This window comes from Xiphophorus couchianus, chromosome 7 (assembly GCF_001444195.1).
Source record: "Xiphophorus couchianus chromosome 7, X_couchianus-1.0, whole genome shotgun sequence".
Lineage (NCBI taxonomy): Eukaryota > Metazoa > Chordata > Actinopteri > Cyprinodontiformes > Poeciliidae > Xiphophorus > Xiphophorus couchianus.
The window spans coordinates 27,057,079-27,073,591 of NC_040234.1; the positions used below are offsets into that span (position 1 = coordinate 27,057,079).

At 38.6% G+C, this 16,513-nt stretch overlaps 1 protein-coding gene and 1 long non-coding RNA gene across 3 annotated transcripts; one reads left to right on the forward strand and one right to left on the reverse strand.

Moving 5' to 3' along the window:
• The first annotated feature begins 1,544 nt into the window (after window positions 1-1,544).
• On the forward strand, window positions 1,545-7,668 carry LOC114147955 (uncharacterized). Its single transcript, XR_003596168.1, has 4 exons — window positions 1,545-1,739; window positions 6,386-6,466; window positions 6,719-6,853; window positions 7,035-7,668. It is a non-coding gene; the product is annotated as an uncharacterized LOC114147955 (long non-coding RNA).
• syt5a (synaptotagmin Va) lies at window positions 3,193-15,633 on the reverse strand. Of its 2 annotated transcripts, XM_028022774.1 has the most exons (10): window positions 15,516-15,633; window positions 11,193-11,353; window positions 10,992-11,006; window positions 8,873-9,057; window positions 8,220-8,303; window positions 6,951-7,118; window positions 6,695-6,862; window positions 6,486-6,603; window positions 6,272-6,405; window positions 3,193-5,800 (listed from the first exon to the last, which is right to left on the reverse strand). In XM_028022774.1, the coding sequence occupies exons 2-10, from the start codon at window positions 11,344-11,346 to the stop codon at window positions 5,591-5,593; spliced, it is 1,236 nt and encodes a 411-aa protein (XP_027878575.1). In that variant the 5' UTR covers window positions 11,347-11,353; window positions 15,516-15,633; the 3' UTR covers window positions 3,193-5,590. The 2 variants fall into 2 exon arrangements, with proteins under 2 accessions (XP_027878575.1, XP_027878576.1); XM_028022775.1 differs by lacking the exon at window positions 10,992-11,006.
• Between the last annotated feature and the right edge of the window lie 880 nt (window positions 15,634-16,513).

The following is a 16,513-nucleotide window of genomic DNA, read 5'->3' on the forward strand; positions in this document are numbered from 1 at the left end:
CAAATTTCCATCAATCAGATTTTCATCTAAGGAATTCATAATGCCAAGAGCTTTTTGCAAGGTTCCCTGGGCTTTTTGGAAGAGCATCACAGATCCTCCATAAAATTTAGCAACAACCGCGATGTCTTTCTACACGTGGAAAAGCATCATGGCTGCTGTTGAATTTAGCTTCCTGCTAAAGTCTCAGCAGCAGCTGGAAAACATCATCCAGCTGTCATTAAATGGTTGTTATTAAGACTCACCTTCAAGTTCTACTGCACCTTAAAATATGTTTCTTCTGTCTAAAGAGTGGGCTTCTGAATTGGGCCTTTGTTAGAAAAATTATCTAAGTTCATTTACTTATGAGTGTATTTGAAAGGTTATGTTTTCATATTCATATTCTGTGTTAATAGAATATTATTACTTGGCTCCTAACTTTTGTGGTAACTGTTTTTTGGATGTTTGCTTGGGCTTTAGAAACGTTTACATGTTTCTGTCATTAGCTGCCTGCGAAGCTGATTTATAACGGTCAGCTTTGTGCCTTTGTAAGTGCATGCCCACAGAAGGGCCCAGAACATCTTGTGGGAAAAGTCTGATCAATTGTTTCTGTGACTATGAGAAAAAGCCCAACGTCTTTACATGTAATCATAATAAAAGGCAGCTGGGAACTGAGAACCGGCGGAGTCGACCACAGACAGTGTTTGGAGGCGGTTCTCTGAGTCTTGCTCTGCTCCCCTCTTCTGCAGAAAATCAATTTATGTCTCTGGTTGAATCCTTGCAGGTCGGGAGCTAAAATAGACCCAACGGCTTCTGTATTATGAAACACTTCCAGTGTATCCGAAGAAAACAGGAAATCATCTCATGAAAGGTTCCTATACATGGGGCGCCACTGTGCGCCACAGTGTCTAGAGGTACAACAGCCACACCACACACACACAGACTTTAATTTAAATTAAAAGATAGTGTTTAAATAAAAACAAATGCTTCTGATTCTGAAATCATACATTGGGCTTTTCTAAATTACATTTTTCTAGAGTTGACATAAGCTTTTGTTACTGCAGTAGAAAACCACAAATTTACTTTAGAGCGTTTCACACATCGTCAGCATCGTCTTTAGGATACCGCGACTGTACATTTTCACCACAAGGAGAAAAACCCGTTACTGTTTGTGTGGTTCTTTCCAGTGGCTCTTTCCAGAACACTTTGCCATGTTTTTCACACCAAAGAGTTAGCCGCCGCAATTTCCGATTCAGTTTTACTTGGAACCTCGACAGGTTGTCGGTCAGTAGGTACTTTATTTTCCACGCCAGGGGAAATTCGTCTTGGACATCGTAGGTTAAACAAAACTGCTGCCACAATTATATACACTTTTTTTTTAAAAACTCAGGCTAGTTCCACAATAAAATGGCTTCGGACCACCAACACTGCCGGTGAGATAAATTAAACCACCAATCACCACAATTGCACAAAGAAAGTCTTGTTTTTGTTTGGTTGGTGCTTCAGCTTGTCGAGGCACATAGTTGTTTTGGAAGAAAAAAACTCAAGGAGCATCTTAGTGATGTCCTGGTGGTCTACTGAACTGCCGTAGATAAAACCAAGAGAAACAGGTAGGGAGACGTTGACTTGTCAGTTAGAGAAACGCTTGAGTGCTGCAGATTGAATGATTCTGGGGAAGAAGTGGGTATCAGATATCGCTCTGAAGATCTCCATCACTTGAGAGGAGCTGGATGGCTGTGAGGCAGACCGTGGACAGCTGCACAGTGAGCATTTCACATGTCCGTTTCATGATGGCGTCTTGATTTTTCTCAGAGCTGCTATCTGATGTAGTTAACGAGTCAAGCTTTCACTCATGCATTCTGACGGAAGAAGAGACCGTGAACGGAATGTTGAAATACGATGGACGTGGTGAAATTCTCAAGAGGCGATACGGATTCAGACGGCGAAAGATGGAAGATTGCCTTGAGGTTAATGACAGGCCAAAAATAATGGCAGACGTCGCCCTCTGGTGGCAAAAAGTGGCATTGCGTGTGTATGTATGAAAACCAGCAGGCTGCTGTCTGTTACGGATTAAGAAAGTCTGAAAGGTTGAACAGAGAGATCAATTTTAGCCAAAATTAAATGTCAGTCCATGAAAGTAATAAAGAATGCAATTCTGTTTATTTACATATGTATATATAGTCACCTCCCTAAAATAATGGCCTAAGTCATTTTTGCCAAACATGTCTTTTTAATTATTATTTTTTTATTACTTATTTATTTTGCTTTTGTTGTTGTTGCCTAAAACACTTTTGGCAAAAAAATAAATAAAAAATTACTTGCCATCATTTTTAGGAGAGTGAAAAACATATTGAACAACAATTCAAGTATATAATTTATGTTTAAAATATATATTGATATGTTTTTTTTATTTATTTTATGCAGTAACTATTTGTTTTTGAAAGCAAGTTTTCTGAATTTTTTATTTTTTATTCCCCCCCCCAGTAATTTGTTTCAAAGTCATCTTTGCCTTGGCTGGCAGTCGAGTCGACATTCGTAGTTTGATTTAAAGCAGAAGGATTAGGTGGCGTAAAAAAAACAACTCAAGAGCTGATCAACAAAGTCTCATAATTAACAAGAAAAACAAATAATAACAGGAGAAAGAGATGTGTTATTTCACATGTTCATAAAACAAAACCAGGCATTAAAAGTGAATCTCCTCTTTCTCATTTGAGTCACATAAAAGAACACAAAATTCTTGTATTTAAGAAAAAAAACATATTTTAAAAAGGTGGTAATGCCTCATTTTGATAGTAAAAAATAAATAAAGATCAGTAATTATTTGCTCTTTTTTTTCTTTTTACTTTTCCTTCTCTCTTCTTACTGTGGACAGGTTTTCTGCCCTTCCTCCCCCCCAGTTTAATTCCTGCCTCACATGTTTGGCTCTCTGCAGGAGTCAAGGACTAATAAGGGCACACCAATAATCCGCTGGGTCACAGTCAGTCGGGGAAACCACAGACAGACCTATAAAAGCAGCAGTGCTGCTGTGGGTCTAAGGTGATTATTGAGTTCAAATAAGTTTTAATGGCTGTAAACTGTAAAACCTGACTGAGGCGAGAACCAAACTGAACTAGTGACACTAATGGCAACATGCTGACTTCCACTCAGGAAATATTGGTCGAACCTTAAAGAATAACTAAATCCCACTCAACTTTTTTTTTTTTTTTTTTTTTTTGCAGATAACATTTACAAATCGGTGCTATGTTTATGTCATTGTACAAATGTTAACATATTAGTGTGAACTTGTTTAATGCTGAAACATTTTGCCAAACAGTTTCAGTGCTGCCCTCTTGGGGTTGAAGGGAGGAAACTGCAGTCAAACTTTCTTATTGTTTAACACTTTGTTGACGTCTCCACCAGGAGGGTCCACTGTAACGTCATCTCTCTCCAAAAAATGCTTCTCTGGCGAGTCAGGAGTTGCAATTGTAAACAACTGTTGCTAGTTATTTAGAAAATTATTTACAGGGTGACAAAGTTGCTACGTTAGCTCTTGGCACATCCCTGTTTGGGGGAAGAGGTGGAGGTTCCACTTTCCCATCATGTTCAAGAGAAGTCCATTCAGTATCAAAATATAACCAGAGGCAATTCCTGAAAGAATCCCACCCTTCTGCCGCCCAAACTTCATTTTATTTATTTTAGGAGAGCTTGTACCTCCCCCTAGGTTATACAGCACTGGGCAGAGAGCCACACTGACTGGATCAAAATCAGCCTCTGTTATGGTTTGTAGTAAAGCACCTTTCACTATAAACAACTAAATATCTGACTGTGTGTGTGGCTTTGTAGCTCGATGCCAATCCATCAATCCACCAAACCATCTGTCTTTTATTTATTATGTTTTTTTATTTAACAATCACAATATAAGGGATAGAAAGTGAAGCCAAAAAAATTTCTTTCTTTCTTTCTTTCTTTTTTTTTAAAGAAACGAATAGTAACACACACATGCATGACACCGCCACTCACAACATGACTTCTGTTCTGTTCTGAGAACAAATCTGACTACAGCACATTAAACTGGAACAATCAAGCATAGATCCGATACGCTAAAGAGCAAAGAGGAGGAGTTCAGGTAAACAGAACAGGACATGAACATTTCTGGTCAGCAACAATGTCTTGGTGTCCATTTTCCTTTTAGCCGACTCCAGATTCTAGTGGTATCTTGTAGGTACATGATAAAATGGGTCTTGGTTTTATCTGGACACCCTTGCCAGCCTTAAAAATAAAATCTTAATCTGATGCTAAAGGGATACCTCAGGATTTTTGAAGTGAGATTTTTTTAAATGGCTCACTTGGCATCTTCATTTAGTATAAATCCAACTTAGTTGTTCTTGTATATTAAAGCTAGCAGCTAGCTCGAGAAGGGCAAAGACCATGTGAACTTTTACTGTCTTAAAATAACTCTAAAATCAAAAACTCCAGAGCAATTTATGTAAAAGATATTTTTTGAATCTTTCAAGTGTCACCCTGTTTGCACTAGAAAAATAAAACAGAAGGAAATGACGGAGAAATGTAGGTAGGAAACGGTGCACCATCAATAATCTTCCTGTCTGAAACATGTAACGTGTTTTCATTCACAGTAAATACCTTATATAAAAAGTGGGATCAGTAAATGCTCTTCTTCTTTTTAGCATGTTTTTATTCTACTGCGTCATTTTATATCAGTTGCTCTGACCAAAGGCTTCTATGATCTATTCTGTGTATGTTTCACATAGGAAGATTATTAATGGTGCAACACCTCCAACCTCCAGTTAAAATGAAAAATAATCAGCCGTTTGTCCTTAATCAACCAGACAGCACAAAAGCAACAACCATTTAAATGGTAGCAAAATAGCTTTAGCATCAACCACCATGATATTCTGAGACTTGAACATTTTTAAGACATAAGAAGTCATGGCTCCTTCAGGCTTACATAAGTAGCAGAGCTGTGCTTTAACCTTTCAGAGCCTTCAAACAAGAAATGATTCACCACTTTTGAATTATTTTCTTAAGTCTTTTACCTTTGAGACTCAAATTAGCTGATGTAAAAATGGGAGACAATTACTAACGAACTAAAACAAAAACAGTTAGATTTTATACGTCATCAGCTAGCTGGCTAGCAGATTAACCAGCTAGCTAATCTGTTAGATAGCTGGCTCAAGTAAGCAGGCTAGCTAAAGGAGCCAGCTAACAAACAGATTAGCTAACAGGGTTAGCACAGTTATCTTGTGCTTTTGTTGCTGAACATAGCATTCTGCGTCAAAGTGCTAACATCTAAATAAAGATGAAATGGAGTCTTTTTTTAAATTTCTATACATAACCCTCCTGTCTTCCATTTCTCATTGAAAGCATAAAGTATAATACATAATACAATATTTTGAAGACTGTAGACCACATGACAACATGGCACAATTTACTCAGCATCTTGTATATTCCTTCACTAGTGAGCATGCATGTTCATGCATCTGTTGATTTGTGAAAATGAAGGTCACACACACACACGCACAAACACACAATAACTTCATTTAAAGTAAAATATTACAAATAAGTCAGTAGTTCCTGGGAAGTCACACTGTAAGTAGGCCAGGTCTCAGGGGCCATGTTAGCGGATGGGGGCCTTCAGGGCAGCATCCACCTCCTCCTCAGGCAGCAGCGTGTGCCACTGGGCTATGGGTCGCCTGGGATTGGCCAGCATGTCTGACCAGTGGCGCAGCCCGACGCCGGAGGCGCCGTAGCCGATCCAGCACTTCCCGATGGGATCGTTGCTGCCCAGTTTGTCGTAGTCGTACACAGTGATCAGCACCTGGATTTTCTGTGTGTGGAGACAGAGGAGGCGTCAGAGGTAGCTCCTGTAAACGTCTCACTCAATGTGGCATTGAAATCTGATGTTCAGGGACTTGATGTATGGTCATGCAAACTTTTTAATAGTTAGCATAGTATGATGATGTTGTTAAATAATTAAAATCCTATAGCTTTGTTCAATAATAACTTGGTTTTTGTTTTCCTGTATATGCCTGAGAAAGCTTTATGATCTACTATTAAGACATTGTGACCCGATTGTGTTTTGGATCCGTCACATTTCCTCGACGACAAAAAACACTAACAATGACTAAATCAAAAAGCAAACTATGTTAAATTTTGTTGATGCAAAGCAATAAAGCCTAATTATGAGAAATATTTACAGAAAATAGTCTGAAAATGTTTCCTTATTTCAAAAGAAATAATTTTGCGTTGCACTACGTTCATGCAACAGTCAACAGATCCAAATATCAGTTGAACAAACCTGAATTTGGGAGAAGGGGATCTCAAAGCTGAAGCTCTCATTGAAGTAAGGGTTAAGAGTGTTTTGCTTCACAGATGTCTTCTTTTTCTTGAGTCGCTTGCCGTTGTGTTGCAGAACCACCTTGACAAACGGATCTGAGAGGGACAAACACGAGTCAACACAGACTTCCAATACGAGTCGATCATCAGCCTTTAGGTATGCAAGCAACACATGCCTGACAGTCCTCCGACGTCCATTTTCTTCAGGTTCTTTGCTTCCATCACGTTGACCGTCAGCTTACCGGCCGTGGGAACGTAGCGAAGGGAAATGCAGATATCACCAAGTTTCTCTTGCTGTCAGAAACACAATGCATATGTCAGGCATTTTGTTAAAGTCTAGATATTGGAAATGCCTCGTTTTGGATGGAAAAAACCAAACATTTACCTCTTCTTTTTCTCCACTAACTAGATCTTTCCATTCGTGTATTGGTTGTCCGAGGTCTATGCTGTTCATTGGGATCTTGATTTCGCCGATGACATCATGTTTTCCAAAACGGTCGAAATCAAAAACCTGCAGCACCAGAGTTTGACCACCCAGCTCACTGTAAGGGATCTGGACAGGAAGAGTATTAGCAACAAATTTAGCTTTGAATTGTGTTAGAAAATGCTATGGTATTCTAAAACGACATCGGTGTGTAGACCTTAAAAGTGAAAGTCTCGTTAAACACAGGGCAGAGGTTCTTGCGTTGAACTTTGGTCTCAAACTTCTTCTTCTTGTCCGGCAGCATGTACACTTTAACGTAAGGGTCAGAGGTTCCGCCAATGTCCATCGCTGGGAGGTCCTGAGCCTGAAGGATGCCCACGATCAACTGGAGAAGAATCCAAGAGCAGAAGAGCCGTTCAAGTTCCAAACTACAGCTGCGTCTCCGTTACAAATGTTCACAAATCTACGTAAAGTCTATTTTCTGCTACTGTTGAGAAAACACAATTTTGCATTTGTGGTGTTTCTATTAAATGAGAAATGAAATTAAAATCACATGTGAATTATCTTGTTCACTTGATAAGTCAGCAAATATCATGGCAGTGACGGATGTGAACAGTTGCATGAGATTTTAGCGCTCATCATTTATCAGCCAGTCAGGGGAGATGTCAGCGTCTTATTCAGGCGTTGGGAGCGGCTGCGGATCCAGTGTTTTGGATGTGTAATTGAAAATAATGAGGTGGTAAAATATTAATGGTCTTTCTTAATGTGTAGCTGAAATGATGCCTTGCTCATCAATGTTTTCCTTTATGTATGTATTTTTTTTTTTTTTCTTTGCCAGCAAACCCATGTAAGGCATCATATTTTGTATACTGTAATACCAAAGCCTGTTTGTGTTCAGACCTTAATAAATTTTCTACCAAAGGAAAGTACAAGTTGAAAGACTCTGAAGTCTTTAAAGATTTCCATCTCTTGCTACTGTATTCATGGACTTTCATTTTGACCTGAGCTGTATTTAGAACGGGAAACAAATAGGAAGAGCATAATGGGAGATTTCTTAGTGTCTCCTATGCTACTACATTATTTGAAACTTAGGCTTAGTGTAGCTCTGTTTTGAGACTGAGTGCTCCCCTGTGTCCTGAGTCAAGAACGTAACCTAAATCATTTTGTTGCTGACAAATCACCAGTCAGTCAGAAACTCAAAAATCTTATCTTTGTTCAGCAGGTGAACCTGTCACACTAAGAGCTAACAACTGTGCTCTGGGTAAACTTGCACCTTTACCAATTGGTACCTTTGAGAAAAAAAACAGCCTCGTACGTCTTACTGTCTGAATGTATTTCCAATTAAAATAACTTTACGTTTCAGTTCCCAATCCAGGCATCACCCATGTAAGTCAAAGCTATAAAAAATGAAGGCTGTAAAATCTTGTTCTAGTTATGATAACTTTAGAAGAGTCAGTGTGGTGTATTGTGTGTGAGCACTGTGCACCTGATTATCGGTAAAGTTATAATCCAACGAGTACTCCAGTTTGCCCAGAAACTCCTTCTCCTCTTCCTTCTCTTCCTCTCCATCCTGCAAAATATGACAGGGTGGCAAACTGTCATTGTATGGGGTTCCATTTGTGTCAGAAATAAGTAGAAGTCATATGTGTAGATGTTGTTGGTCTATGTCGTTGCTATGTGTCTTTGGTTGATGTCTATGGTCTTAGTGCTTTATGAATATGTCGATATCGCATGTAGATGATGCATATGTTATGTCTCCGGCTGCATCATGGTTATCATGTCCAAGACATCAACAATCGCAGGATGATCAACTGCAGGGTATAATATTATTTCAGTCAAATGATATGTTGCAGGTCTTCTGCACAAGTCTTGGTCAAAGCTTGACACGTAGGCCAGAAGGTACAATTTCTGTGTGTGTGTGTGTAATGTCACAGAAGAAATGCTTTCCAATTGTTCAAAGATTTAAAACTTGAATTGCACATCATTTTTATTTGTAAAACAATAGAATACTTATTTGATTGGGATGTATGCCCACTCTGCATACATTCATTCATTTTGTCCTTTTTTTTCTGCTTAGGGTTTTTTTTTTTCTGAATTATTCAGCAGCACAAATCCGTAGAAGGAATCAGTTCTTCTCACCTTTTTCTCGTCTCCTTCTTCTCCCTCCTTATCCTTCTTTCTGCGCCCCCGTCCACCTCCCCCCTTCTTCTCTCGAGCCTTTTGCTTCTTGCCCTTGTTGAAACACTTCTTGTAGATGCAGAATCCCAGGCAGGCGACGAGGGCAAGGACCACAACCACGATGGCCCCCACGGCCCACATGGGCACTGGACAGAGCAGAGAAATGGTCAGGAGCGGGGAGGCCAGCTCTGATTCTACCTGAATGGTTGATAAACTAAGAGTCACCACCAGTGTAGATGTATAATGAATGAATTCCATTGCTACTTGAAATTTATATTTTCTAAGTTCTTGTGTGGAAATATAAGAATATCACACAAATTCAGAATTCCAGCTGTGAACCAGACTTATCATAGTTTGTTTTTTTATCCCAGACTAATACATATTTTCAGAAATAACATGAAATAAATAATCTCTGAAATACCCAAATGTTATATGATTGAATGTAATTGTTTACAACTTCCAGCAATTTCTTATTTGAATTTTGCCATTTTATTAAAGCAGAAAACCAGGCGATGGGAGAAGAACAGACGACACCCTGATGGGTTTATCATTTGTGCTGGAGATTTTAATCGTGTTGATGTTAAAACTGTTTTTGCTATAGTTTTTTATCAACATGTGGACTTCACCAACAAGGCGACGCTATTTTGGATTTAGTTTATATGACACTCAAAAAAGCTACTCCGTTATCTCAGGTCGGTTTTTCTGGTCTCGTTACTGGACAAAGCTTAAACAAGAAGCTACCGTATAGATTTTGGAGAATATACAGACACTGTGATCTCTTATATTGCAAATTGTATTGATGATGTGACTCAAATGAAGACCATTAGCATCCTGGCTACCTGCTGCTTGGAGCGTTGAGAGTGATGGCTCTCTGCTAAAATGATCTAACAGAGATCAGGTTTGTTGCACGTCTTGATACGACAGACGTGTCCAGAGGATTCGATCTGTCCCTCATGATTCCATCCTGTGCCTTTCAGCTGATAGTCTAAGGAGGTTTTTTTTTTTTTTCTGGCATTAATATCCATTAGACGGCAGATGATATACCTGATCCTGGGCTGAAAGAATGTGCAGAGGATCTAAGAGACGTCTTCAGTGACGTGTTTAACGTTTCTCTGGAATAAGCTAATGTTCCACCGTGTTTCAAAATGGCTGCTGTTATACTGGTGCCCAACAAATCTGGACCAACCAGCTTTAATGACTATCACCCTGTGACATTGACATGTATTGTTACGAAACATTTTGAACGCCCATCATGGTCATGTGACACATTAAATCTGTTCTTCCTTCCACCTTAGATCCTTTCCAGTTTGCATGTAAAGCTAAGCAATCAACAGGGGGTGCGATTGGTTTTGCTCTTCATTTTGAGTTTACTCATCTGGATTAAAAGAAATATTGGTTTGTTCATTTCACTGAAGCACTTAATAGCACAACAGTTGATTAAATAATTAGATAAGTTGGGGTTCAGTGCATCTCGTTGCAACTGGGTCTTGGATTTTCTCAGCCAGAGGTTGCAAGTAGTACGAGTAGGAAGATAAAATCTCCAGCAGGTTTCTGTTGAACAGCGGCGTCCTCAGGGCTGAGTACCTGGTCCTCTGCTTTTTACCCTGCTAACACATGACTGTACCACAATTCAGCCTTTCTACATGCTGTACTAGATAATCAAACTGTTTCTTCCATCAGCCGGTGAGGAGCCTGAATGCTCTCCATCTAAGCCGTTAACTATGTAAGAGTTGCGTTTTTAAAATTGTATGTCGTACCTGATTTGTGGGATTTTTGCTAATATTATTGTTGTGTTTTCTATGGATTATGGAAAACTTCTTCTTTGATTATTTGTTCTTATTTATTGTTATGTGATATTTTTACGTTGTTAGTTTCACCGGCAAAGGGAAAGAAACAACATTTTGATTCCTGTATGTCTAGTACATGTGATGAGTAATGCGCAGACTTTGACCCTGACTACTACAAAACTTCCTACGGAACATGAGAAGAATGGAGAAAATGATCCTTTTTCTGCTAGTTGGGTCTTTCTTCAACCTAACGTAGGACACGTGTGGTGGCACGAGACACAAGGCGGACTTACTCTTGAGTTTGTGATCTTGAAGAGCGGGACACATTGTTCACACGAGGAGAAAATGAGGAAAGACAGAATGAAAAAATGACACATGAAATGGCAAAAGAGGAAAGATGATAAAGGAAAACAGGATGCTGTTATGAACTCATAATGTTTCAGCGATATGTTTTTCCTAAATACTCTACGTGAGGTGCATTGTGTTGTGCTCACTTGGCAGGTGTGTGAGCTCGTTGAAGAACTTGTTCTTCATGCTGGCGAACTGGTGGTTGGAGTGGTGAGACGGGGATGGAGGCGGCCGCGGCTCCCTCTCCTCTTCCCCCGCCGCCCTCCGAAGCCGCACTGCGGCCATGTTGACCAACGGCATCGCTGCTCTGAAGAGACGAAGGATGGATATGAGTTGTTAGATTGCTAATATGTCCTTTTCTTTAACCTGCAATGATCTGGTTCAATAAAAAAAAAAACACCAAACTAGAGTCAGTAGCAGAACAGACTGTCTGTCATTGGCAGAGAGGATTTAATGAGTTTTTTTATGAGAAATTAAAAAATGTTTCAAATGTGTACAATTTGAGGCTGAGGAAGAAAAAAAACATAAAGTAAAATTAGCCTTAGTTTTCATGCTAAGCTTAGACACTTCGTTGTGTTTGGGTATACCTGCTTATGAGTTACACCTGCAATAATACTTCTGAATAAATTCTTATTTATTATTATTCAATCCAGGACTTTGTTTCTAATAGGAAATGTGCCATATTTCAAAAGATAAAACTATGTAAAAAAAAAAGAGCATCAGTTTTGAAAAATGTAATCTGTTTTTATCCACAGTAAATATCAACAAATATCAGTGAGTAAAGCTTTGTATCCAATATCCAGTCTCATTTACTTCAAAGTGATTTTAAATGTACTTCAAGTTCGTGTCGTAGTTTAAAATGATGCAAGACTGATATTTAGTTTTTGTGAGTCTGTGAACAAAAGTAACAGAAAACAAAATAAAATCTGCCAGTTTTTGGTAGTCGTGCCTGCAAGGAGTTCCAGCTGTCAGTCCTTATCCTCGTATATAAAAAGGGAGATTTAAACACACACACACACACACACACGGAGGCCGCGCCCACAGCAGACAGCCCTCTGTTGCAGCACTGCTGTATAACAAGATTAATTGTCAGAGGTAATCCAAAAATCCTCGGATTAAACAAATTAAGGACAGTTTGCTGCTCCCGCTTTGAGTTTCCTCCTCTGTACCCGCCCATCCTGTCACCATTTTCTTCACTCTTTCCTCTCTTGCTTGGGACCCATCAGGCCTCATACCTACCACATCCTGCTCACACACACACACACACACACACAGAGAGAGAGAGAGAATGACCAAACTCCCAGAACTAGACCTGATTTAGGTAGCGAGCTTTATAACGGGGCCCAGATGGGATCTGCAGAGGATTACAGAGGGCGAATGACTGCTGTACATAAGGTGTTTATCTTTAAATGAATTTACCCAAATCCTCCATTGATATGGTTTTATTTTATCATCCTTTATTCTGCCACATGGATCCTCTGTTGTTTCTGAGTGGAGCATTTGACGACAGAAAGGCTCGAAAAAGAACAGGATTAGTTTATGTTTTAATATAATCTTAGGCTAAATTCCATCCATCCATCCACATTGATTTGTGGATGGATGCATCCACAAATGCAGAGCTGTGCATCATCTGCGAAGTTATGGTAGATATTAAATAGTAAGGATCCCAGGATGGAGCCTTGGGGTACTCCACATGTGATTTCCAATGTTACAGAAGAACATGTATCAAAGGTGCCTTCTATCTAGCCTGAGCAGATGAAAATTTCCCATCAGGTATCACATTTCACTTATAATTTTTATAGTGGACTATTCCTTTTGATTTCTAGGCTCACTTCTCTCTTTACCACATCATTACACTTTCTGCACCAGTAACCCATATCAGTGGTTTTTAGTAACTACCAGAACAGATATTAGCCTCAGGTGACTTGGTGTACCATGTCCCTAAAGAGAGTTTCCCCAACAAGGGATTGATGTGTCACCCTCAACTAGATAACAGTCGTCATGCAATATGTGTTAAGAGATTTATAGGAGCAACCAGTTTACCACACAACAATACAGCTATGTTAACACAATTTTTTTTAAGTGTTTCTTGTTATATTTTTGCATTCATTTCAAAAGTATAAAGCTTAAAATCCATCATGTGAAATACAGCTTTCAAAAGATTTATGACATATTTATATTTTATCACATTACAATTACTGACTGTATATTATTTGGATTGTATGGGACAGATCAATGCAAAGTTATGTATGATATTGAAATTGTAATTGTAATTAATGGTTTTTGTTGTCAATAAAAAAATAAAAGTACATATTATTTATATAAGAAATAATAAAATTAGAGAAAGTCATGTTTAAGCTTTGCCAGAAACTATGTGGAAAAGAAAGCAATTGTCAATATATTACTTGAAAATGGTCTCAAAACAACAATACTATCATTTATCGCAATCATTTCTGGGTCAATTGATCGTCCACCAAAATCTGCTATTGTTTTAAACTCTTAAATCAGTATTGATATTGATTAGTTACAGACCTGGATCCAATTCATCTCTTGTAAGAGTCAGAAACTGATGTTCAGAGATCAACCAATCTAGTGGAGTTTGAGCTACTTTGCAAAGAAGAATGGGCAGGAATTTCCATCTTTAGATGTCCAACGTTGTATTAAGGAAGAATTATTGTTAAAACTTTGAACAAAACGTTTGGCTCGTCTCTTCCTTAACACAGCCGGGTTCTTCTCGGCGAGCAGCGGCCAGCTGTAAAACGAAACTAACAAGGCGTGTTGACGTCACAGATCACAGAGTTTAATTCATAAACAAAGCAATGAACAACAAAGCTGCAGAGATACAGAGATATGCATTTTCTCACAAAATAACAACACACAAGGAGAGACAAAAACAAACACGAAACACACAGACAGACAAAGGCGCCCACGTGGAGAGAAAAAAAGATGGAAAAAGACTCTCTCTTCCTCTTAACAGGTCCTCTTAATACAAAGGGGAGTTTCCGTATTTTAATCTATGCAACGAAGGCGTTCCGTAGTTCAACCAATCAGAGAGCCACCTTGGAAAAACGTCAACCTTCCCCTAAGTTTTAATGACCAAACTCAAGAGTCATTTTAGTTGTTAAAGTTATAAGTTAATTTCACAAAACCTATTTTACTCTTTTGGACTCAGCATCTCCCAAGATTTGAATCTTTGCCTTATCACGAACAATATTTAAAAGGTGTATCCGAAATTAAACATAGATGTTTCCAAGATTCGAAATCTGTGATCAACTCCAGATGCAGCTCAGAGCCCCTGGGAAACCCCCCAACCTCCGACCTCTAGGCAGGGGAAGATATTATTTATGGCCTGCTAATTTAAAGCCTTTCAAGAGAATAGTGTTTTGTGGCTGCTCTAAGTTACAGCCCTGCCAGGAGAATGTTTATCTCTGCTTAACATTTGTCCAAATAGGAATGTTTATCTCTTAAACGCACATGGCATGAGATTAGCCATATTAAACACTCACCAATATCCATATTTCCTTAACAGTTGCTAGAAACAAAGGCCTGCAGCTTTGGTTACAAAGAAAATGGGTTTAAGTACTGAACCAAAGGGGAAACAAACTTCATTTTTCACATTTTCAGGGTTTCACTTGTAGATACATTTGAAAATCATAGAACTTTTCTTATGACTTGAACATTTCTGTTTTGTCGGCGCGCCAACCAGGTGTTGTGTTAACTTTTTCAAAAACGCGTGAAAATTTAACACAACCAGCTCTGTGCGAACAGCGCGCAGACTATGTGTTGCCTATGTGCTAAACGTCACATACATTTGAGCTGGATGGCTTTCCATAACTTTACAGAAGAGATATGGATTCAACACGTTCACATAACATGCAACGTTTTACAAACTGTCTGATGTTGTGAGGACTCTGGGGGAGCTAACTTGCATATTATGAGTAACGTAAGAAAGATGCTTGACAATACAACCACATCAGAAGAACAGTCTGAACAGCAGACAGTCATATAAACCAAGCTGTGTCCAGCCTGCTGCAGGTGACTTCACATAAACACGGACACCAACCAACGCAGCTTTAGGCTTCAATAAGCCACTTAAACTAATCTCTGCCACTTTTAGAACGCCGTCCATCATGTCAAATCAAATGTTACAATCATCCATGAACTCTCTCGGTGTGCTATTCAAAGAATTAAATATGAAGCTAAACACTAGCACTGAAGCATCGAATTTAATTAACCCTGAAGTCATTCACCTCTCACTCCATTTTGGTGGATTTAATGAAAATCAAAGAAATGTTATAAAGCTTCTGGCAAGAACAAAAATAAATAAAAAAAATCAGGAGGGACACATTCCACCTGAAATGTTAATAATTTGAAAATCGTTAATGAATAAAAAAGGTGCTAACTCTTTTTATTCATTGATTGTTGGCCATAGTGGAATTTTAACAAACACATAAAACATCTTAACTCACCCAATATGTCCTCAGTCCTTATATTCTTTTTATCTTTTCTTCTGTGTCATCCAAACGTCATTCCCCACAAATCCACCAACACTGACTGATTGGAAGCGGTTGGGTCCAAGTCCAGCTCCCTCTCTCTCCCCCTCCTGTGTTAATCCTCACAATATCCCTCAACACCACTTACTTACTGTCCACTTCCTCTCCAAAAATCATTGTGATTTCAGCAAAAACTCTTCAGCTTTAAAATATATATATATTCCTTTGTTAAAAGGTATTTGCAGATTTCTTCTGTTTCTACTTTCCTGTGACACTTTGCATAAATCATTGAAAAAATTGACAAAAGTAGAAACAAAATGTAGTTTTCAAATTATGAAATGAATTAAAGGGGGGAAAACAAAACATTTCCAAGAAACCTGAAAATAGATTTTGTTAAATTTCACTATTCAGACAGACCTGAAATACCTCAGCTATGGAAATTTTAAAAGATGTAAACAGAACATGTCTTAAGAAAATGTGTCTAGTGTCCTGAAATATTGCAAGAATCGGGTCCTTGTGTGGTTTTGTATTCAAATTGCCATTTATAAGTTTACTTGGAAAAAACAAGTCTTACAAATTAAATTTGAAAACCTGTTAAAATTCTTGGAATTTTCTCAAGTTTCTTCACAATACCTGATGGTTTTGCTTTAAAGTCTAGTAACTCTTCTCAGGTTTGTGTATTAAATCTCAGGCTTGTGATTGAAGCAGATCCTCCAGGCCAAATGCCAGGTGGCATTTTAAGCTGCATGAACTTTGTTAGGTTAGCCTGTGAGATCTTGTGTTGACATTAAAAGCAGTCATTTCTGAAACATGTTAAATCAGGAAACTTGTTGGTTCCAAAACCTTGTTTGACATTTTACTGCTTCACTTTTAACCAGGATTTTACCCGTTTTGGAGGCACAATGACCTCAAATTATAAACAAGTCAGACCACAGAACTCCAGCTCAAGATGTTTATTCAGAGAATCAGAAGTT

Coding starts and splice junctions, on each gene's coding strand:
- syt5a (XM_028022774.1), bottom strand. CDS start 11,346: ATGCCGTTGGTCAACATGGCCGCAGTGCGGCTTCGGAGGGCGGCGGGG. Junction 7,119..8,219: donor ATAACTTTACCGATAATCAG/GTGCACAGTGCT, acceptor ATTCTTCTCCAG/TTGATCGTGGGCATCCTTCA. Junction 6,863..6,950: donor ACGAGACTTTCACTTTTAAG/GTCTACACACCG, acceptor CTTCCTGTCCAG/ATCCCTTACAGTGAGCTGGG.